This window comes from Rhea pennata, chromosome 34, assembly GCF_028389875.1.
Source record: "Rhea pennata isolate bPtePen1 chromosome 34, bPtePen1.pri, whole genome shotgun sequence".
NCBI classification, from domain to species: domain Eukaryota; kingdom Metazoa; phylum Chordata; class Aves; order Rheiformes; family Rheidae; genus Rhea; species Rhea pennata.
The window spans coordinates 493,280-513,044 of record NC_084696.1 but is presented as its reverse complement, the minus strand read 5'-3'; the positions used below and the strand labels follow the sequence as shown (position 1 = coordinate 513,044).

The 19,765-nt window shown below is 75.2% G+C and overlaps 3 protein-coding genes across 3 annotated transcripts; all 3 read right to left on the bottom strand.

Moving 5' to 3' along the window:
- Nucleotides 1–129: 129 nt before the first annotated feature.
- DDX39B (DExD-box helicase 39B) lies at nucleotides 130–7,035 on the bottom strand. The gene is given in 13 exon segments (XM_062598520.1): nucleotides 130–248; nucleotides 892–1,039; nucleotides 1,110–1,254; nucleotides 1,340–1,449; nucleotides 2,261–2,392; nucleotides 4,539–4,657; nucleotides 4,737–4,821; nucleotides 4,823–4,921; nucleotides 6,441–6,533; nucleotides 6,614–6,686; nucleotides 6,688–6,733; nucleotides 6,818–6,963; nucleotides 6,965–7,035. Coding segments are annotated over 13 exon segments (1,278 nt in total). The 5' UTR covers nucleotides 7,030–7,035; the 3' UTR covers nucleotides 130–231.
- A 1,480-nt stretch (nucleotides 7,036–8,515) lies between these two features.
- Nucleotides 8,516–13,415, bottom strand: NEU1 (neuraminidase 1). Its single transcript, XM_062598522.1, is given in 7 exon segments — nucleotides 8,516–8,773; nucleotides 9,099–9,316; nucleotides 9,860–10,042; nucleotides 11,110–11,232; nucleotides 11,235–11,368; nucleotides 12,545–12,691; nucleotides 12,694–13,415. Coding segments are annotated over 7 exon segments (1,266 nt in total). The 5' UTR covers nucleotides 12,935–13,415; the 3' UTR covers nucleotides 8,516–8,553.
- A 546-nt stretch (nucleotides 13,416–13,961) lies between these two features.
- STK19 (serine/threonine kinase 19) lies at nucleotides 13,962–17,064 on the bottom strand. The gene is given in 8 exon segments (XM_062598549.1): nucleotides 13,962–14,214; nucleotides 14,470–14,617; nucleotides 15,102–15,199; nucleotides 15,829–15,899; nucleotides 15,901–15,942; nucleotides 16,032–16,148; nucleotides 16,694–16,780; nucleotides 16,782–17,064. Coding segments are annotated over 8 exon segments (861 nt in total). The 5' UTR covers nucleotides 17,034–17,064; the 3' UTR covers nucleotides 13,962–14,168.
- Nucleotides 17,065–19,765: the final 2,701 nt, after the last annotated feature.

Below are 19,765 nucleotides of genomic sequence, written 5' to 3'. Positions count from 1 at the left end.
CACGGGGGGAGGGGGCGGCGGCTCCGGTGTCGCTGGTGGTTTCGGGGGCCCCCCGTCCAGGTGGCGGCGGTTTCAGGGGTTCCCCCCCAGGGCGGCGGTTTCGGGGGGGCCCCCTGCCTCCCCGGGCGGGCGGCGGCGGCGGTTTCGGGGCTCCCTCCGCAGCCCGACCGTCGGAGGGGGGAGCAACGAGGAGACGTAAAACCGGAGGGGGGGCAGCGGGCGCCGGGGGGCTTATCGGGTCTGCTCGACTGCGGGGGGGGAGCGGGTGAGCGGCCGCTGCCCCTGCAGCCCCGCGTGCCCCCCCCGGCGGCCCCACGTGCACCCCCGCCCCCCCGCTGCCCCTGCAGCCCCCCGTGCCCTCCCGGTGGCCCCACGTGCCCCCCCAGCGGCCCCACGTGCACCCCCGCCCCCCCGGTGGCCCTGCATCCCCCCCTCACCCCCCCGCGGCCCCACCTGGCTCCCCCAGCCCCGCTGGTGGCCCCACGTGCCCCCCTCCCCCCGTGTCCTCCCGGTGGCCCCACGTGTCCCCCCCCTCCCCCCGGAGGCCCCACATGCCCCCCTCCCCCCGTGTCCTCCCGGTGGCCCCACGTGTCCCCCCTCCCCCCTGGTGGCCCCACATGCCCCCCCCGCCCCCGTGTCCTCCCGGTGGCCCCACGTGTCCCCCCCTCCCCCCGGAGGCCCCACATGCCCCCCTCCCCCCGTGTCCTCCCGGTGGCCCCGGGTGCCCCCTGTGCCCCGCCCCCCCCCCCGCACATCTCGAGCTCATCGAGCAGGTCGCCGCCGTTCGCCTCGAAGCGCTCCTGCACGTCGAGGGTCCCGGCGTCCTCCGCGCCCCCCCGGCCGCCCCCCCGGCCGCCCCCGCGCCCCCCCGCGCCCCCCCGCGCCGCTCACTGTAGGAGGAGATGTCGATCTCGTCGGGCAGCTCGCTGATGTTCACCTCGAAGCGGTCCTGCACGTCGTTGAGGATCTTGGCGTCGTTCTCGTCCGACACGAAGGTGATGGCCAAGCCCTTGGTGCCGAAGCGCCCGGCCCGGGCCACCTGCGGGGGGGGGGCACGCCGTCAGCCTCCGCGGCGCGGCCCCCCCGGCCCCCGGCGCCCCGGCACCCACCCGGTGCAGGTAGGTGTCCGAGTCCTCGGGCATGTCGTAGTTGAAGGCGATGTTGACCCGCTCGATGTCCATCCCCCGCCCGAAGAGGTTGGTGGCCACCAGGATGCGGCGCTGGAAGTCCTTGAACTGCTGGTACCGCGAGAGCCTGGGCGAGGGGGGCGACGCGGGGCGGGTCAGGGGCGCCGGCCCCCCCCGGCCCCCCCGGCCCCCCCCGGCCCCCCGGCGCGCACCGCTCCTCCTGGGGCATGCCGCGGTGGATGGCGATGGCCGGGAAGTTCTGCTCCACCAGGAGCTGCGCCAGGGCGATGCAGCGCTGCACCGACTTCACGAAGATCACCACCTGCGTGGGGCGGGCGTCACTCGGGGGGCCCCCGAGCCCCCCGAGACCCGCCCCACGCCCCCTCCTCAACCGCCCCGGGATCCTCCCAGGCCACCGCGGTGCCCTGCAGCCCCCCCAAAACCACCTCGGGCCCCAGGGGCTTCCCTAGAGCCCCCCAAGAAGCCCTGGGAGATCAGGGTCCTTCTCTGGAGCTCCCCAGCCCCCCCAAGACCCCAAGGTCCCTCCCCAAAGCCCCCCTGAGGCCCTCCGGGACCCCAAGGTCCCTCCTCGAAGCCCCCCGAGGCCCTCCGGGACCCCAAGGTCCCTCCCTGGAGTCCCCCAAGAAGCCCTAGGAGATCAGGGTCCTTCTCTGGAGCTCCCCAGCCCCCCCAAGACCCCAAGGTCCCTCCCCAAAGCCCCCCCGAGGCCCTCCGGGACCCCAAGGTCCCTCCCTGGAGCCCCCCGAGGCTCTCCAGGACCCCAAGGTCCCTCCTCGAAGCCCCCCGAAGCCCTCCGGGACCCCAAGGTCCCTCCCTGGAGCCCCCCGAGGCTCTCCAGGACCCCAAGGTCCCTCCTCGAAGCCCCCCGAAGCCCTCCGGGACCCCAAGGTCCCTCCCTGGAGCCCCCCGAGGCCCTCCGGGACCCCAAGGTCCCTCCCTGGAGTCCCCCAAGAAGCCCTGGGAGATCAGGGTCCTTCTCTGGAGATCCCCAGCCCCCCCAAGACCCCAAGGTCCCTCCCTGGAGCCCCCCGAAGCCCCCCGAGACGGCCCCCGGAGCCCCCCGAGGCGGCCCGGACGCCGGGGCCCCTCCGCGGAGCCCCCGGCGGCGGCACCTGGTTGAACTCGAGCACGTCGAGCAGGTCGAAGAGCTTGCGGTTCTTCTCGTTGTCCTTGAGCTTGACGTAGTACTGCTGCAGGCCGTGCAGCGTCAGCTTGGTCTCGTCGTCCACGAAGATCTCCATGGGCTGGGGGGAGAGCGGCGTCAGCGCCCCCGCCCGGCCCCGGGCCCCACGGCGCCCCACGGCGCCACAGCTGGGCTCCCACTGCATCCTGGGACGGCAGCGCCCCACAGCTGGGCTCCCAGTGCATTCTGGGACGGCAGCGCCCCACAGCTGGGCTGCAGCTGCATTCTGGGACAGCAGCGCCCCACAGCTGGGCTCCCAGTGCATTCTGGGATAGCACTGCCCCACAGCTGGGCTGCAGCTGCATTCTGGGACAGCAGCGCCCCACAGCTGGGCTCCCACTGCATTCTGGGATAGCACTGCCCCACAGCTGGGCTGCAGCTGGGCTCCCACTGCATCCTGGGACGGCAGCGCCCCACAGCTGGGCTGCAGCTGCATCATGGGATAGCAGCGCCCCACAGCTGGGCTGCAGCTGCTTTCTGGCAAGGGGGCGCCCCACCGCCAGGCCCCACTGCATTCTGGGACAGCAACGCCCCACAGCCAGGTTTCTGCTGCGCTATGGGTAGTGGTACCCCATAGCTAGGCCCCGCGGCACTATGGGATGGGGGCGCCCCACAACTGGCCTCCCAGTGCATCCTGGGACAGGGTGCCCCCTAGCCAGGCCCTGCTGCATTGTGGGAGAGCAGCACCCCACAGCTACGCTCCCTTTACACCATGGCACGATGCTGCCCCATAACTAGAGCCCACTGCATTATGGGTCAGGGGTGCCCCACAACTAGACCCCACTGCATTGTGGGACAAAGGAACCCCACAGCTAAGCTCCCACTGCATTATGGGATGGGGTCGCCCCACAACTGAGCTCCTACTGCATTGTGGGATGGGGGCGCCCCACAACTAGAGCCCCCACTGCATTGTGGGATGGGGGCGCCCCACAGCTAAGCTCCCATTGCATTGTGGGATGGGGTGCCCCATAACTAAGCTCCCACTGCATTGTGGGATGGGGGCGCCCCACAGCTAAGCTCCCATTGCATTGTGGGATGGGGTGCCCCATAACTAAGCTCCCACTACATTGTGGGATGGGATGCCCCATAACTAAGCTCCCACTGCATTGTGGGATGGGGTGCCCCATAACTAAGCTCCCATTGCATTGTGGGATGGTGGCACCCCACAGCTAAGCTCCCATTGCATTGTGGGATGGGGCGCCCCATAACTAAGCTCCCACTGCATTGTGGGATGGGGGCGCCCCACAGCTAAGCTCCCATTGCATTGTGGGATGGGGTGCCCCATAACTAAGCTCCCACTGCATTCTGGGATGGGGGTGCCCCATAACTAAGCTCCCATTGCATTGTGGGATGGGGTGCCCCATAACTAAGCTCCCATTGCATTGTGGGATGGAGCGCCCCATAACTAAGCTCCCACTGCATTGTGGGATGGGGCGCCCCATAACTAAGCTCCCACTGCATTGTGGGATGGGGGTGCCCCATAACTAAGCTCCCATTGCATTGTGGGATGGGGGCGCCCCACAACTAAGCTCCCACTGCATTCTGGGATGGGGGTGCCCCATAACTAAGCTCCCATTGCATTGTGGGATGGGGGCGCCCCATAACTAAGCTCCCACTGCATTGTGGGATGGGGCACCCCATAACTAAGCTCCCACTGCATTGTGGGATGGGGCGCCCCACAGCTACGCCCTCCCCAGCCCCCCGGCGGGCCGGAGCCCAGTGCATGCTGGGAAGGCGCCCCGCAGGCCCGTTCCCAGCGTGCTCCACGGCCGCCCCGAACCCGGGGGACCCGCGGGGGGCCCCCCACAGCCCCCGCCCCCCCCCCCCCCGTCGCCCGCAAAAAGGATAAAGGCGGCTCCGCGCCGGGCGCCTGCTGGGTGTCCGTGGCCGCACCGCCGGGCGTCGCGCGCCGTCCGGGTCCCGCCGACAGCTCTTCGCCGAGGTCTCCGGAGCGCCGGGGGGGGCCGCGCCGCCGGGCCGGCGCCGGGGGGGCTCCTCGCCGTGCTTCGGGGGGGGCCGGGAGGAGGAGGAGGAGGAGGAGGAGGAGGAGGAAGAGGAGGAGCGGGGCGGCCCTGCTCGGCAGCGCTGGAGCGCGGGGAAACCCGAGAGATCTTCCGCAGGGGGGGCGTGGGCGGGGGCGGGGGGCGGCGGCGCCGGGGGGGGGCCCCCGGGGCGCCGGGGGCAAAGAAGGTAGAAGGGGTAATTACGTCTTGCATGAATTTGCGGCAGACGGGCCGGATTTCCTTGCTGAGGGTGGCGCTGAACATCATGACCTGCTTTTCGTGCGGGGTCATGCGGAAAATCTCCTGGACGTCGCGGCGCATATCTGGGGGGCGGGGGGAGCCGGGGGTCAGGGCGGCGCCGGGGGCGGCCCGGGCGCCGGGGGCCCCCCCCGCGCGCCTCACCGAGCTGCTCCAGCATCTTGTCGCACTCGTCCAGGATGAAATGCTTGATGTGTTTGAGGTTGAGGCTCTTGTTGCGCGCCAGGGCCGAGGATGCGGCCCGGGGTGCCCACCACGATGTGGGGGCAGTTCTTCTTCAGCACCTCCTCGTCCTTCTTGATCGACAGCCCCCCGAAGAACACCGCCACCTGGGCGGGCGCGGGCGGCGCTCGGGGCGGCCCCACGGCCGACCCCCACCCGCGGCCGCCCCCACGGCCGACCCCTGCCCCGCGGCTGCCCCTCTGCCCCGCGGCCGCCCCGCGGCCGCCCCCCGCCCCCGGCGGCCGCCCCTCTGCCCCACCGGCCGCCCCGCGGCCCGCCCCCCCGCCCCGCGGCCGCCCCTCTGCCCCCCGGCCGCCCCACGGCCGCCCCCCCGCCCCGCGGCCGCCCCCCGCCCGCCCCGCGGCCGCCACTCCTGCCCCGCGGCCGACCCCCGCCCCACGGCCGACCCTCTGCCCCGCGGCCGCCCCTCTGCCCCGCGGCCCGCCCCACGGCCGCCCCCCCGCCCCGCGGCCGACCCTCTGCCCCGCGGCCGCCCCTCTGCCCCGCGGCCGCCCCCACGGCCGACCCCTGCCCCGCGGCTGCCCCCTCTGCCCCGCGGCCGCCCCTCTGCCCCGCGGCCGCCCCACGGCCGACCCCTGCCCCGCGGCTGGCCCCTCTGCCCCACGGCCGCCCCCCGCCCCGCGGCCGCCCCCCGCCCGCCCCGCGGCCGCCCACTCCTGCCCCGCGGCTGCCCCCCCTGCCCCATGGCTGCCCCCACGGCCGCCCCCCTTTCCGCCCCACGGCCACCCCCCTGCCGCCCCCGCGGCTGCCCCTCTGCCCCGCGGCCGCCCTCCCTGCCCCGCGGCCGCCCCCTTGCCCCATGGCTGCCCCGCAGCCGCCACTCCTGCCCCGCGGCTGCCCCCCTGCCACCCCGCGGCTGCCCCTCTGCCCCATGGCTGCCCCACGGCCACCCCCCTTCTGCCCCATGGCCACCCCCCTGCCGCCCCGCAGCTGCCCCTCTGCCCCATGGCTGCCCCCACGGCCGCCCCCCTGCCCCATGGCTGCCCCACGGCCGCTCACCCGCCGCCGGGCACCCTGCGTTCCCTCTGTGCCCCTTGTTGCCCCCAACCCTCTCTATCCCCGCTTCACGCCCTAGATCCGCTGCACAACCCCCTTCGCGTCTCCTGCGCCGCTTTTATATTCTCCTTTCATGCCCCATCCCACTTCAGACTCCTCTCTCAGGCCCCACACCCCCCTTTCATGTCCTGATCTCCCTTTCTGGTCGTCTTCCACCCCCTTCTGCCTTAGATCCCTTTTACTGCCCTACTTTGTGCCCCAACCCACCCCATGCTCTATAGCCTCCTTTAGAACCCTGCTTCGCACCCCAAACCGTCTTCGCAGCCCTCTTCTGGACCCCAGACCCTCTCCCTGCCCCACCTGCCCCGCCCTCAGCGGGCTGGGGCCCCTTCCTGCGCCTCTTCGTGCCCCAGCCCCCTCCTTGCCCCGCTTTGCCCCCACTGCGGCAGCTCAGGACCCCGCCTGCACCACTTTTGTGTCCCGGGCCCCTCCACGCCCCGCTTCATCCCTGTCCTGGCAGCCTGGACCCCCTTTAACCCCCCTGCGTCACGCCTGGGGCCCCCCTCCCTGCCCTCTCTCGCCCCCCCAGTTGCCGCCCCGGCCCCTCACCTTGACGCTGGGCATGTACTTGGAAAAGCGCTCGTACTCCTTACTGATCTGGAACGCCAGCTCCCGCGTGTGACACATCACCAGCACCGAGACCTGGGGCGCCGGGCCATGAGCAGGGCGTCCCCACGGCACCCCCCCCCACCCGTCCGCCGCGCCCCCCTCCCTCCACTCACCTGCCCCGTGACGGGCTCCAGCTGCTGCAGCGTGGCCAGCACGAACACGGCCGTCTTGCCCATGCCGACTTGGCCTGCAGAGCACGTCCATGCCCAGGATGGCCTGCGGGATGCACTCGGCTGCACTGCGGAGCCAGAGGAGGCGGTGAGGACCCAAGCGCGGGGGCCGCGGCGCGCCCCCGCCGGGCCCCCGCCCGGCCCCACCTTCCGAGGGGTGCTCGAAGCCACAGTCGACGATGGCGCGGAGCAGCTCCGGCTTAAGAAGGAAATCGCGGAAGCCGGAGCTGTGGATGGACACGTAGGAGCCCTTGACGTCCTTCTTGGAGGGCACGGTCCACGCCGTCGCCCCCCGCCTGGTTCTCCACCTCGTCGTCCTCATAGTCCAGCAGCTCGTTGTCCACGTCGTTCTCCGCCATGGTGCCGAGAGCCTGCGCGCGGTGCCGTCAGCCATGGGGCCCAGGCGTCCGGCCCCCCCCGGCCTGGGGGAGCCCCAGTGTCCCCCATTCCCATCTCCTTGCTGGCCTGGGGCAGCTCCAGTATCCCCCATTCCCACCTCCTTGCTGGCCTGGGGCAGCCCCAGTGTCCCCCATTCCCACCTCCTTGCTGGCCTGGGGCAGCCCCAGCGCCCTCCGCCCCCCCCCAGGGGGGCCTCCAGCATCTCCCCCCCCACACCGGCCTGGGAGAGCCCTGGCGTCCAGGACCCCCGCTGGCATGGGGGGCGGTACCACCCCCCCCAAACGGCCCGGCAGCCCCCAGCGCCCCCCCCGCACCGTGAACGCGGAGTGACCCCCGGCGTCGCCCCCTTCGCGCCCTACGGGGACCCGCCTGCCCCGCCACGCCGGCGGCCCCCAGGGGCCTCGCAGCACCCTGCTGCCCCCCCCCCCCGCCACCCGCCCCGGGGCGCGGCCCAGCGCCCGGGACCCGCGGGCGGAGCCGCCGTCCCGGACCCCGAACGGTCCCGGCACGACCCGGCCTCGCCCCCCCCCCCCCCCCCGCCGGAACCCGGCGCGCCGCCGCCGCCATCTTGGCGCCCACAATGGCCGGGGACGCGACCCCCCCCCCCCGCGCGGCGCGCCGGGGCCCCGGGCGGGGCGGGCGGGCGCGGGGCGGCCGCGCCGCGCGGTATCGGCGCCCGCGGGGGCCCGGATGGGCGGCGGCGGGCGGCGATGCGCGGCCGATGGCGGGGCCGGGCCGCGCCGCCATCACTCACCGCCGCGCGCGCTGCAAGCCGCCGATGGGGAGGAAGGGGGCGGCGCTGCGCCGACGCCACTTCCGGCCCCGCCCCGCGCGCGCCCGCCAGCCCGCGCGCGGCGCCGAGGCCCCCCGCGGGGGTGGCCGCGGCGGGCGCCTGACCGCGCCGCGGCCCCCAGGGCCCCCCCAGCCGCCCGCGCCCCCCGTCCCGCTCACACCGCCCCTTCGCGGCCCTGCGCGCGCCGCCGGACGGGTCCTCGGTGCCGCCAGCGGCGGCGCGGAGCCGGCGCCGCGATCGGGCTGCGCCGCGGGCGGCCCCGCGCGGCCCGTTGGGGCCCGGCAGCGCGGGGTCCTTCCGGGAGGGCTCGCGCGGGTCAGGGCCCCACCAAACGACCCGCCGTTGCCATGGCGACAGAACCCCCATTGGCGGCGGAGGAAAGCCCCGCCCCCGGCGTCGCCATGGCGACGGGTCCCCGCCACCGCCTGCGTTGAGGCCGGCGGGCCTAGGCGTCTGCGGGGAGGGGGGTGTGACTGGGATGGGCCCAGGCGTCCGGGGGGGGTGCGGCGGGTGTCCGGGATGGGCCCAGGGGTCCAGGGGGTCTGGGGGGGGCGCAGGTGTCCCGGGATGGGCCCAGGGTGTCCGGGATGGGCCCAGGCGTCCGGGGGGTCCCCCCCCCCCCCCCCCCCCCCCATCACGACGCGGAGCCCAGCCCGGATCGAGCCCTTTATTGACCCCCCGGGGGGCGGGGTCAGAGCACCCCGAAGATGCTGATCTTGGCCAATGAGATGCTCTCGGTGGACTGGCTCCGCCCCTTCTCGTAGATGAGGTAGAGGCTGGGGGCGTCGCCCGGGGACATCGGGGGCGGGGCCGCCAGCGTGGAGTAGCCGCTCGGCCCCGCCCACACCTGCAGGCCCCGCCCCCACCACGTGGTGCCGTTGGTGAAGCTCCAGCGCAGCGTCAGGTCACACCTGGGAGGGGCGGGGACGAGTCAGGCCCCGCCCACCGGCCGCAGGCCCCGCCCACCGTCCATAAAGACCGCCCCCACCCCACCCCCAACCTCTCTGTCCCCCGGACGCCTGGGCCCCTCCCCCCCGACCCCCATGCCCCCCTGGCTGCCTGGGCCCCTCCCGGACGCCTGGGCCCCTCCCGGATGCCTGGGTCCCTCCCCCCCCCCCGACCCCCATGCCCCCCCTGGCTGCCTGGGCCCCTCCCGGACGCCTGGGCCCCTCCCCCCCGACCCCCATGCCCCCCCTGGCTGCCTGGGCCCCTCCCGGACGCCTGGGCCCCTCACGCTGGCTCTCGTGGGCGGGGTTGCTGAAGAAGACGAGGCCGGCGGTGACGAGGACGCCGGCGGCGACGGCGGGGTCCACCAGGGCGGGGTCGAAGGTCACGGCCTCGGGGGGGAGGGTCCGGCCCCCGTCCCAGCTCCGGGCCACCATGCGGCAGCGGCAGTGGTAGAAGTTCTGGTTCCGGATGTTGATGACCAGGGAGCCGTCGGGCAGCTCGTAGGGCTGGGGGGGGCCGGACGCCTGGGTCCCTCGGACGCCTGGGTCCCTCGGGGCCCCCCACCCCCACCCCAACGCGCTCCTGCTCCCTCCCTAGCCGACTCCCCGGACGCCTGGGCCCCCCCTGCTCCCAGAGAGCCCCGGTCCCATCCCCCCCGGCTGCCTCTCCCAGACGCCGGAGCCCCCAGTGCCCCCCGAACCCTGACGCTGGGCCCCTGGGCCCCCCATGGCCCGGACGCCGGGGCCCCCCAGTCCCCCGATGCCGGGGCCCCCAGTGCCCCCCGAACCCCAATGCCGTGCCCCTGTGGCCCGGACGCCGGGGCCCCCCAGTCCCCCGATGCCGGGGCCCCCAGTGCCCCCCGAACCCCAATGCCGTGCCCCTGTGGCCCGGACGCCGGGGCCCCCCAGTCCCCCGATGCCGGAGCCCCCAGTGCCCCCCGAACCCTGACGCTGGGCCCCCTGTGTCCCCCATGGCCCGGACGCCGGGGCCCCCAGTGCCCCCCGAACCCCAATGCCGTGCCCCCCGCGGCCCGGACGCCGGGGCCCCACCTGGCACTCGTCGGGGGTGAAGTCGAAGGGGCGTTTGGGGGCGCCGAAGGGGATCCCGCGCAGGGCGCCGCCGCGCCGCCAGCTGCGGCCGCCGTCGTCGCTCAGCAGGCAGCTGACGCCGTCGCGCTCCAGCGAGCCGTGGCCGCAGACCACGAGGCGCCCGCGCGCCGGCTCGCGCTGCTTCTGCGCCCGCACGCCGGGGTCGCCGCCGCGCCGGGACCCCCGACGCCGGGGCCCCCTCGGACGCCGGGGCCCCCTCGGACACCGGGACCCCCGACGCCGGGGCCCCCTCGGACGCCGGGGCCCCCCTCGGACACCGGGACCCCCGACGCCGGGGCCCCCCTCGGACACCGGGGCCCCCTCGGACACCAGGGCCCCCCTCGGACACCGGGGCCCCCTCGGACACCGGGACCCCTCGGACGCCGGGGCCCCCTCGGACACCGGGACCCCCCTCGGACACCAGCGCCCCCCTGGACGCCTGGGCCCCCCCCGGACACCGGGGCCCCCAGACGCCAGGGCCCCCCTCGGACGCTGGGGCTCCTCTGGACACCGGGCCCCCCTCGGACGCTGGGGCCCCCCCTCGGACCACCGGGGCCCCCCTCGGACACCGGGACCCCCGGACGCCGGGGCCCCCCCCCTCGGACGCCGGGGCCCCCGGACGCCGGGGCCCCCCTCGGACGCCGGGGCCCCCCTCGGACGCCGGGGCCCCCCCCAGACACCAGACACTGGGAGCCCCCAGGACACTGGGACTCCCCTGGACGCCAGGACCCCTCTGGACACCGGGCCCCCCCCCCACTCCAAGCCCCCCCGGACACCAGGACCCCCCTCGGACGCCGGGACCCCCCCTGGACGCCTGGGCCCCCCCCGGACACGGGGGCCCCCAGACGCCAGGGGCCCCCCCTCGGACGCCGGGGCTCCTCTGGACACCGGGGGCCCCCCCTCGGACGCTGGGGCCCCCTCGGACGCTGGGGCCCCCCTCGGACACCGGGACCCTCGGACACCGGGGCCCCCCTCGGACGCCGGGACCCTCGGACGCCGGGGCCCCCCTCGGACACCGGGGCCCCCCCCAGACACCAGACACTGGGAGCCCCCAGGACACTGGGACTCCCCTGGACGCCAGGACCCCTCTGGACACCGGGCCCCCCCCCCACTCCAAGCCCCCCCGGACACCAGGACCCCCTTGGACGCCGGGACCCCCCCTGGACGCCTGGGCCCCCCCGGACACCAGGGCCCCCCCCGCCGCGCCCCACCTGGATGCCGTAGCCAGGCCCGGGGGCGAAGACGGCGGTGCCGACCTGCCCGGAGAGGTTGCGGGGGGCCCCCCAGGAGAGGCCGTCGTCGCGGGCTGCGCAGCAGCATGGTGCTGGGGGGGGCCGCAGGCGGCGCGGTGGGCGCAGAGCGCGTAGAGCAGCAGCACCTCGGCGCCCGCCACCACCACGGCGCCCAGGCTCAGCCCGTCGCCCGCCGCCCCGTCGTCGGCGATGAACCGCGTGGGGCTCCACGTGGCGCCTGCGCGGGGCCGGGCGGGTCGGGGGGCGCCGGGCCCCGGGACCCCCGGGACGGGGGCTCTAGTGGCCCCACATCGCCCCAGATCCCCCCAAAGAGCCCTGGGACCCCCGGGACGGGGCTGCCGGGGGCCCTGCACCCCCCAGGACCCCCAAAGAGCCCCGGGACCCCCGGGACGGGGCCGCCGGGGGCCCTGCACCCCCCAGGACCGCGAGGAGCCCCGGGACCCCCGGGACGGGGCCGCTGCAGGCCCTGCCACCCCCCCAGGGCCCCCAAAGAGCCCCGGGACCCCCGGGACGGGGGCTCTAGTGGCCCCACATCGCCCCAGACCCCCCCCAAAGAGCCCCGGACCCCCGGGACGGGGCTGCCGGGGGCCCTGCACCCCCCAGGACCCCAAAGAGCCCTGGGACCCCCGGGACGGGGCTGCCGGGGGCCCTGCCACCCCCCCAGGGCCCCGAAGAGCCCCGGGACCCCCCGGGACGGGGCCGCCGGGGGGCCCTGCCACCCCCCAGGGCCCCCAAAGAGCCCCGGACCCCCGGGACGGGGCCGCCGGGGGCCCTGCCACCCCCCAGAGCCCCCAAAGAGCCCCCGGGACCCCCGGGACGGGGCCGCCGGGGGCCCTGCCACCCCCCCAGGGCCCCCAAAGAGCCCCGGGACCCCCGGGACGGGGCCGCCGGGGGGCCCTGCCACCCCCCAGGCCCCCAAAGAGCCCGGGACCCCCCGGGATGGGGGCGCCGGGGGCCCCTGCCACCCCCCAGGGCCCCCCAAAGAGCCCCGGGACCCCCGGGGACGGGGCCGCCGGGGGCCCTGCCACCCCCCAGAGCCCCCAAAGAGCCCCGGGACCCCCGGGACGGGGCCGCCGGGGGCCCCTGCCACCCCCCAGGGCCCCCAAAGAGCCCCGGGACCCCCGGGACGGGGCTGCCGGGGGCCCTGCACCCCCCAGGGCCCCCCAAGAGCCCTGCGAGCCCCAGGACGGGGGTTTCAGTGGCCCCTGGCCCCCAAGACTCCCCCCAAGAGCGCCGGGGCCCCCAAACTGGCGGCTCTAGTGGCCCCATCCCTCCCTTGGAGCCCCCAAGACTGCCCCAAGAGCCCCGGGACCCCCAGGTTGGGGCCCCCCTTGGCCCCAGCCCCCCCCCCAGCCGCCCCCGGGCCCCCAGGTTGGCCCCCCCGCGCCCCCACCTCCGTCGACAGAGCGGCGGCAGGCGATGAACTTGGCGCCCACGTCGGCGGCCGAGTGCTTGCGGGCCTCGGCGAAGGCCAGCAGCGTCCCGCGCGCCGTGGCCGCCAGCAGCGGCACCCGGAACGTGTCCACGGCCCCCAGCGCCCGCCGCTGACCCACAGCAGCTGCTCCTGCGTCACCAGCGGCCGCACCTGCGCCCGGCACCGCGCCGTGGGGCCGGGCCAGGGGCCGGGGGGGGGGGCATGGGGCCGAGATGGGCTTGTGGGGCTGGGATGGAGCCACGGGGCAGGGACGGGGCTACAGAAGCGGTCTATGGGGCAGGGCCGAGCCCGTGGGGCAGGGACAGGTCCAGGAGCTGAAATAGGGCTGTGGGGCTGGGATGGAGCCATGGGGCAGGGACAAGGCTAGTCGGGGGGCAGCAATGGGGCTGCTGTGCTGAGATGGAGCCATGGGGCAGGGACAGGGGCTATGAACATGGTCTACGGGGCTGGGCTGGGGCACAAGGGGGCCATAGGGCAGGGATGAGCCCATGGGGTGGCCTATGGGGCGGGGAACGGGAGCATGGGAAGAGCCATGGGGCGGGGGGGGGGCTTGGTGGGGCTATGGGGCAGGGATGGGGACGCAGGCAGCCCATGGAGAGATCTGTGGGCAGAGGTGGGGCCGTGGGGGGGGCTATGGGGCAGGGGTGGGGACGCAGGCGGCCCATGGAGAGATCTGTGGGGCAGAGGTGGGGCCGTGGGGGGGGCTATGGGGCAGGGGTGGGGCATGCGGGGGGGGGGGCGCTGTGGGGCAGAGTGGAGGAGCCATGGCCGCAGCCCCGCCCCGGAAGTGCCCCCCGGAAGTGCCCCCGGCAGCGCCCCGGTACCGTCTCGGGGGGTCGCGGACCCACTCGCGGGCGGCGGCGGCGGCGAGGCCGAGCAGCGCCAGCAGCGCGCGCGGCGCCGCCATCTTCCCGGCGGGCGCGGCCCCTTTAAGAGCCGCCGGCACGGCGAGCGCGGCCAGCGGCTGTCACGCGCCGCCGCCGCGTCCCCATTGGCCGGGGCGCCGCCCCGCGCGGGGGCGGGCCGCCGCTTAAAGGGGCAACGCGCAGAGCGGGGCGGCCGCCGGCAGCCCGGTCCCTCCCCGAAAACAAGGAACAAAAGGGGGGGGGGAGGGAGCCCTTTTATTGCCCCTTTCACCCCGAACGAGGCGCTCGATACATCGATTAGTGCGAACGGGCCCCCCACAGCTCCGCGGGGGAAACTCAGGCACGGCAAGACGGGGGGCGGAGGGGGGGGGGAGGGCATTTCTGCCATGCCCCTTTTAAAGGTGGGCCCAGCTTTAGCCACAGCCCTTTTAAGAGTAGTGTCCACCACTCATAACCCTTTGAGCGGGTGGGGTCCCACTTTAAACGCACCCCCTTGAAGGGCTGCCCCCGTCAACCCCTTTTAAAGGTGGGCCCACTTGGTCCGTAACCCTTTGAAGAGGAACTGGCTTAGCCCCGCCCCCTCAGAGGGGGCGGGCCCTGCCCAAGCCACGCCCCCATTGGTCCACAGCGCTCCCTGAGGGCCGGGAGCAGCGCAGGGCACAGCCCCATTGCATCCTGGGAAGCATCCGGGCCTCCAGGGGGGCAGGGGGCAAAGGTCACGTCTCGGCCAATCGCAGCAGCGTCCCGGAGGCGGAGGGGATGCTGGAAGAGAGGGGGAGGGGTGACCACCCAGCCGGGGTCAGAGGTCACAGAGATGATGTCAGGGGTCAGAATTAGAGCTTGGGATTGGGTCAAGGGTCACAGCCAGGGGATCTCAGTCAGGAGCCAAGGTCAAGGGTCAGAGGTCAGGGACGAGCTGAGCCCCGACGAGGTCGTGGATGTGGTAGGCCACCCCCAGGGGGGCCCCGGCCGGGGGTCAGGGATCAGAGGTCAAGGGTCAGAGGTCAGGGGTCGTACCGGCGGACGAGCTGAGCCCCGACGAGGTCGTGGATGTGGTAGGCCACCCCCAGGGGGGCCCCGGCCAGGCCCCGGCGCTGCCCCAGCTCCGCCAGCGCCACCTCCTTGTACCGCGAGCGCCGGATGGCGGCCAGCAGCGCGCGGCGGCCTGCAGGGTCAAGGGTCGGGGGTCAGGGGGCACCAGGGGCTGCCCGGCGCCCTATGGGGTCGGGGGTCAAGGGCCAGGGGGCACCAGGGAGGACATGAGGGGGGATCTTGGGGGGTCTGAAGCCCACAGGGGATTTGGGGCCCTGGAGAGGCCCATGGGGACCCCAAGGGCGTTCCAGGGGGGCCCAGGGCGGTTGGGAGGGATCCGGGGGGCATTTTGGGGGGGGCTGAGGGTCCTGAGGGGCCCCGGGTGACCTGGTTGGCTTTGGAGGGGCTGCGGGAGGATCTGGGAGGGACCCCGGGGGCTTTGGAGGGTCTGGGGGGAGTCTGGGGGGTCCCAAGGGTCTTGGGGGATTTGGGTGGTCCCAGAAGGGATTTGGGGGTCCCGGAGGGGGATTGTGGGTCCCGGGGGGGGGGTGGTCCCAAGGGGTCTGGGGGGGTCAGGGGTCCCCGTGGGTCCAGGGGGCTTGGGGGTCCCCACGCACCGCGGACGAAGGCCTTGACGAAGCGCCCGGCGCCCGGCACCGCCAGCCACCAGCTCCCGGCGTCGCGAACCGTCAGCACCCCGGCCGCCACCAGCTGCCTGCAGAGCCCCACGGCGGCCCCACGGCAGCCCCACGGGGGCGGCGGCAAGGCAAGACGGGACCCGTGAGGGGCGGGACCCACGGTGCAGGGTGCACGACGCTATGGGGCCCGTGGGGACAGGGCAGCGTCTGCTGTGACGAGACCAAGGGCAAAGGGATGGGATGCGCCCCACAGGGACGGGCCCCACGGCAGAGAGATGGGTCAGGGCAGGGCCCACTGTGACGAGACCCACGGCGCGGGGCTGGGAGTCACGATGGTGGGACCCACACGCAACGGGATGGGAACCACGATGGTGAGACCCACGGCGAAGAGACGGGCTGGGCCCCACAGAGATGGGCCCCACAGCGCGAGGCCAGGAGCCGTGATGGTGGGACCCACGGCAAAGGGATGGGACGAGACCCACAGGGCCAGGCCCCACATCAGAGGGACGGGCCTGGCCCCATGGAGCCCCACAGCAGGGGGACGGGGGCCAGGCTGGGCCCCACGGCAGGGAGCTGGGGAAGGGACAGGGGGTGAGCGGGCCCCACAACGCGCCCCCCGCCCACCCCGGGGCCTCGGCCCCCGCTCCGGGGCGCCCCCCGGCCCGGCCCCCCAGGCGCCGTGGGGCCGGCGCCGCCCCGCTCGTACGTGACGTCGGCGTCGGCGAAGCCCAGCGCCCGCACGCGGCTCTGCTCGTAGCTGAGCTCGGGGCAGGCGGCCACGGCCCGTCTCCAGGAAGCGCCGCACGAGCCCGGCCTGCGGCTTCCCCCGCCACCGCCTGCAGCACCTGGGGGGAGCCCGGGGGTCGGCGCTGCCCCCACGGCGCTGCCCCACGGCGCCGCCCGCCCCACGGCGCCGCCCCCCGCGCCCACCTTGGCCGTGTAGGGCTCCGTGAAGACGACGGCCAGCGCGTCGCCCTCGAAGCCCAGGTGCAGCAGCCGGATCCGGCCCTCGTCCCGCAGGCGGTTCTGGGGGGGGGGGGGCGCGGGACCGGCGTCGAGCGGGAGGGGCCCAGGCGTCCGGGCGGAGGGGCCCCAGGCGTCCGGGCAGCCGCCCCCAAAGGAACCCGGAGACTGGGAAGAGCCTGATCCGCCTCGGCAATGCCCGGGGGGGACCCAGGCGTCCGAGCACCCCCCCCACCCCGGGGCCCAGGCGTCCGGGTGCCTCCCCACCCTGGGACCCAGGCGTCCGAGCACCCCCCCACCCCGGGGCCCAGGCGTCCGGGTGCCTCCCCACCCTGGGACCCAGGCGTCCGAGCACCCCCCCACCCCGGGGCCCAGGCGTCCGGCTGTTTCCCCCTCTCTGGGGGACCCAGGTATCGGGGCGCTGCCGAAAGGACCCAGGCGTCCGGGCGCCTCCGTCCCGGGGACCCAGGCGTCCCCAAGGGGCCCCGGCGTCCGGGGTGCTCTCCCACCCCGCGGACCCAGGCGTTCGGGCCGCCCCCTGAGCGGGGCCCAGGTGTCCGGGCTGCCCCCCCCCCCCGCCCCGCGGGGCCCCCGGCGTCCGGGCGCACCAGGTGCCGGTCCACGGCGGTGCGGTCGCCCACGACGCTGTAGAGCTGGTGCCGCAGCACGAGCGGGGGCAGCGCGTCCGCCGAAGAGCCGCCGCGGGAAGAGCGCGGCCAGGTCGCGCAGCGCCCGCCTCCACTGCCCGCGGGGAGCCTGCGGGCCCAGGCGTCCGGGGGGGGCCCAGGCGTCCGGGGGACCCTCTCCCCCCCCTCCGCAAAGGGGCCCAGGTGTCCAGGATCCCCCCCAGGAATCCACCCCACTGCTTCCTAGGGGCCCAGGCGTCCGGGGGACCCCCCAGACTCCCCACGCGGGGCCCAGGTGTCTGGGAACCCCCAGCCCCCCCATGGGACCCACGCGCCCCCCGGGGACCCCCCAGTCCCCCCCCCAAGGGCCCAGGCGTCCGGGGACCCCCAGGACCCCCATGCGACCCACGCGCCCCCCCGGGGACCCCCCAGTCCCCCCCCAAGGGCCCAGGCGTCCGGGGACCCCCAGCCCCCACCATGGGACCCAGGCGCCCCCCGAGGACCCCCAGCCCCCCCCCAGGGGCCCAGGCGCCCCCCGGGATACCCAGCCCCCCCCAAGGGGCCCAGGCATCCGGGGACCCCCAGCCCCCCCCCATGGGACTCAGGCGCCCCCCGGGGACCCCCATCCCCCCCCAGGGGGCCCAGGCGTCCGGGGACCCCCAGCCCCCCCCATGGGACCTCAGGCGCCCCCCGGGGACCCCCATCCCCCCCCAGGGGCCCAGGCGTCCGGGCACCGTGCGGGGGGGGCTCCCCGGAGGGGGGTCTCGCGGCAGCGTCTCTTGGCGCTGAAGGTGTCGGCGAGGGGCCGCCGCCGCCGCCGCTCCATGGGGCTGGGGGGGGGAACGGGTGGGGGGGGTCAGCGCCCCAACGGCGCCTCCCCCCCCGCCCCACGGCGCCCTCCGCCCCCCTCCGCCCCCCGTGTCCCCTCGCGGCCCCCGTCCCCCTGTCCCGGCCCCGGCTGATGACGTCACGCCGCCCCTACCTCAGCGCGAGGCTTCGCGGCGCCGCCGCCGCCCCTCGGCCCCCCCCCGCGTCGGCGCGGTCCGATGACGCGCGGGCAGGGAGCGCGCGGCAGTGACGTCATGCGGGGGCGGTGCCTGCTTAAAGGCGCCGCACACACGGCAACGGCGCAGAGTGACGTCAGAGGGGGGAGACCCACCTCCTCCCCCAAGGCGGGAGCAGTATCGGCCATATCCCCCCCCAAGCCAGGGTGGTGTCACCCATCTCCCCCCAAATGGGTGGTATCGCCCATATCCCCCCCCCAACCAGGGTGGTGTCACCCATCTCCCCCCAAATGGGGTGGTATCGCCCATATCCCCCCCCAAGCCAGGGTGGTGTCACCCATCTCCCCCCAAATGGGGTGGTATCGCCCATATCCCCCCCCAACCAGGGTGGTGTCACCCATCTCCCCCCAAATGGGGTGGTATCGCCCATATCCCCCCCCAACCAGGGTGGTGTCACCCATCTCCCCCCAAATGGGGTGGTATCGCCCATATCCCCCCCCATCCAGGGTGGTGTCACCGATCTCCCCCCAAATGGGGTGGTATCGCCCATATCCCCCCCCCAACCAGGGTGGTGTCACCCATCTCCCCCCAAATGGGGTGGTATCGCCCATATCCCCCCCCATCCAGGGTGGTGTCACCCATCTCCCCCCAAATGGGGTGGTATCGCCCATATCCCCCCAAAACTAGGGTAGGATCAGCCACATCCTCCCAAAACAAGATGGTATCTCCATCTGCTCCCAAAATTGGGGCGGGATCACCCAGATCCCTCCCCCAAACCAGGCTGTTATCACCCATTTCCCCCCCAAACGGGAGTGGTATCTCCCATCTCCAACCAAAATCGGGGTGGGATCAGGCATCTCCCCCCAAAACGAAGTGGCATCTCCCATTTCCCCCCAATATGGGGTGGTATCACCCAACTCCACCAAAACTGGGATGGTATCACCCAGATCCCCTCAAAATGGGGATAATGTCACCCATCTGCCCCCCAAGCCATGGTGGTACCACACATCTCCCCCCAAGCAGGGATGGTATTGCCCGTCTGCCCCCAAACAGTGGTGGTATCTCCCATCTGCCCCCGCAAACGGGGGTGGTATCGCCCATCTCCCCCCAAGCGGGGGGTGGTATCGCCCATTCCCCCCAAGTGGGGGTGGTATCGCCCATTCCCCCCCCCAAACCGGGGTGGTATCGCCCATTCCCCCCAAGCGGGGGTGGTATCGCCCATCTCCCCCCAAGTGGGGGTGGTATCGCCCATTCCCACCCCCCCCCCCAACTGGGGTGGTATCGCCAATCTCCCCCCAAGCGGGGTGGTATCGCCCATCTCCCCCCCAAGTGGGGGTGGTATCGCCCATTCCCCCCCCAAACCGGGGTGGTATCGCCCATCTGCCCCGCAAACGGGGGTGGTATCGCCCATCTCCCCCCAACGGGGGTGGTATCGCCCATTCCCCCCCCAACGGGGGTGGTATCGCCCATTCCCCCCCCCAACGGGGGTGGTATCGCCCATCTGCGGCGCAGCAGGGGGCCCTGGACTGAGCCAAGCGTCGCCGGCGGGGGGGAGCAGGGGCCGGGCCGAACCAGGCGCGGGGGGCGCGGGGGGCGCGGGGGGCGCGGGCACGAGGCTTTATTGCGTGTAGAGGCTGGCGGTGAAGACGATGTCGCGCTTGATCATGGCGGAGGCGGCCTCCATCTTGGCGCAGAGCGTGGGCTCGCCGATGAGGCGGGCGGCCTTGCGCACGTCGCGGCACGTCTCCTCCAGGCGCTGGATGCAGCGCACCACGACGCCCTCCTGCACCGCCGCCAGCCGCGCCAGCTCCGCGAAGGGCTGCGCCGCCCGTCAGCGCCCGCCCCGCCGCGGGGGCGCGGGGGGGCGGGGGGACACGGGGGGTGTGGGGGGGTATGGGGGGGGAATGGGGGGCGCGCGGGGGCGGGGGGACACGGGGGGTGTGGGGGGGTATGGGGGGGCGCGGGGGGGCGCGGGGGGTGTGGGGGGGCATGGGGGACCGGGGGGGGGAATGGGGGGCGCGGGGGGCGCGGGGGGGGTGTGGGGGGGCAT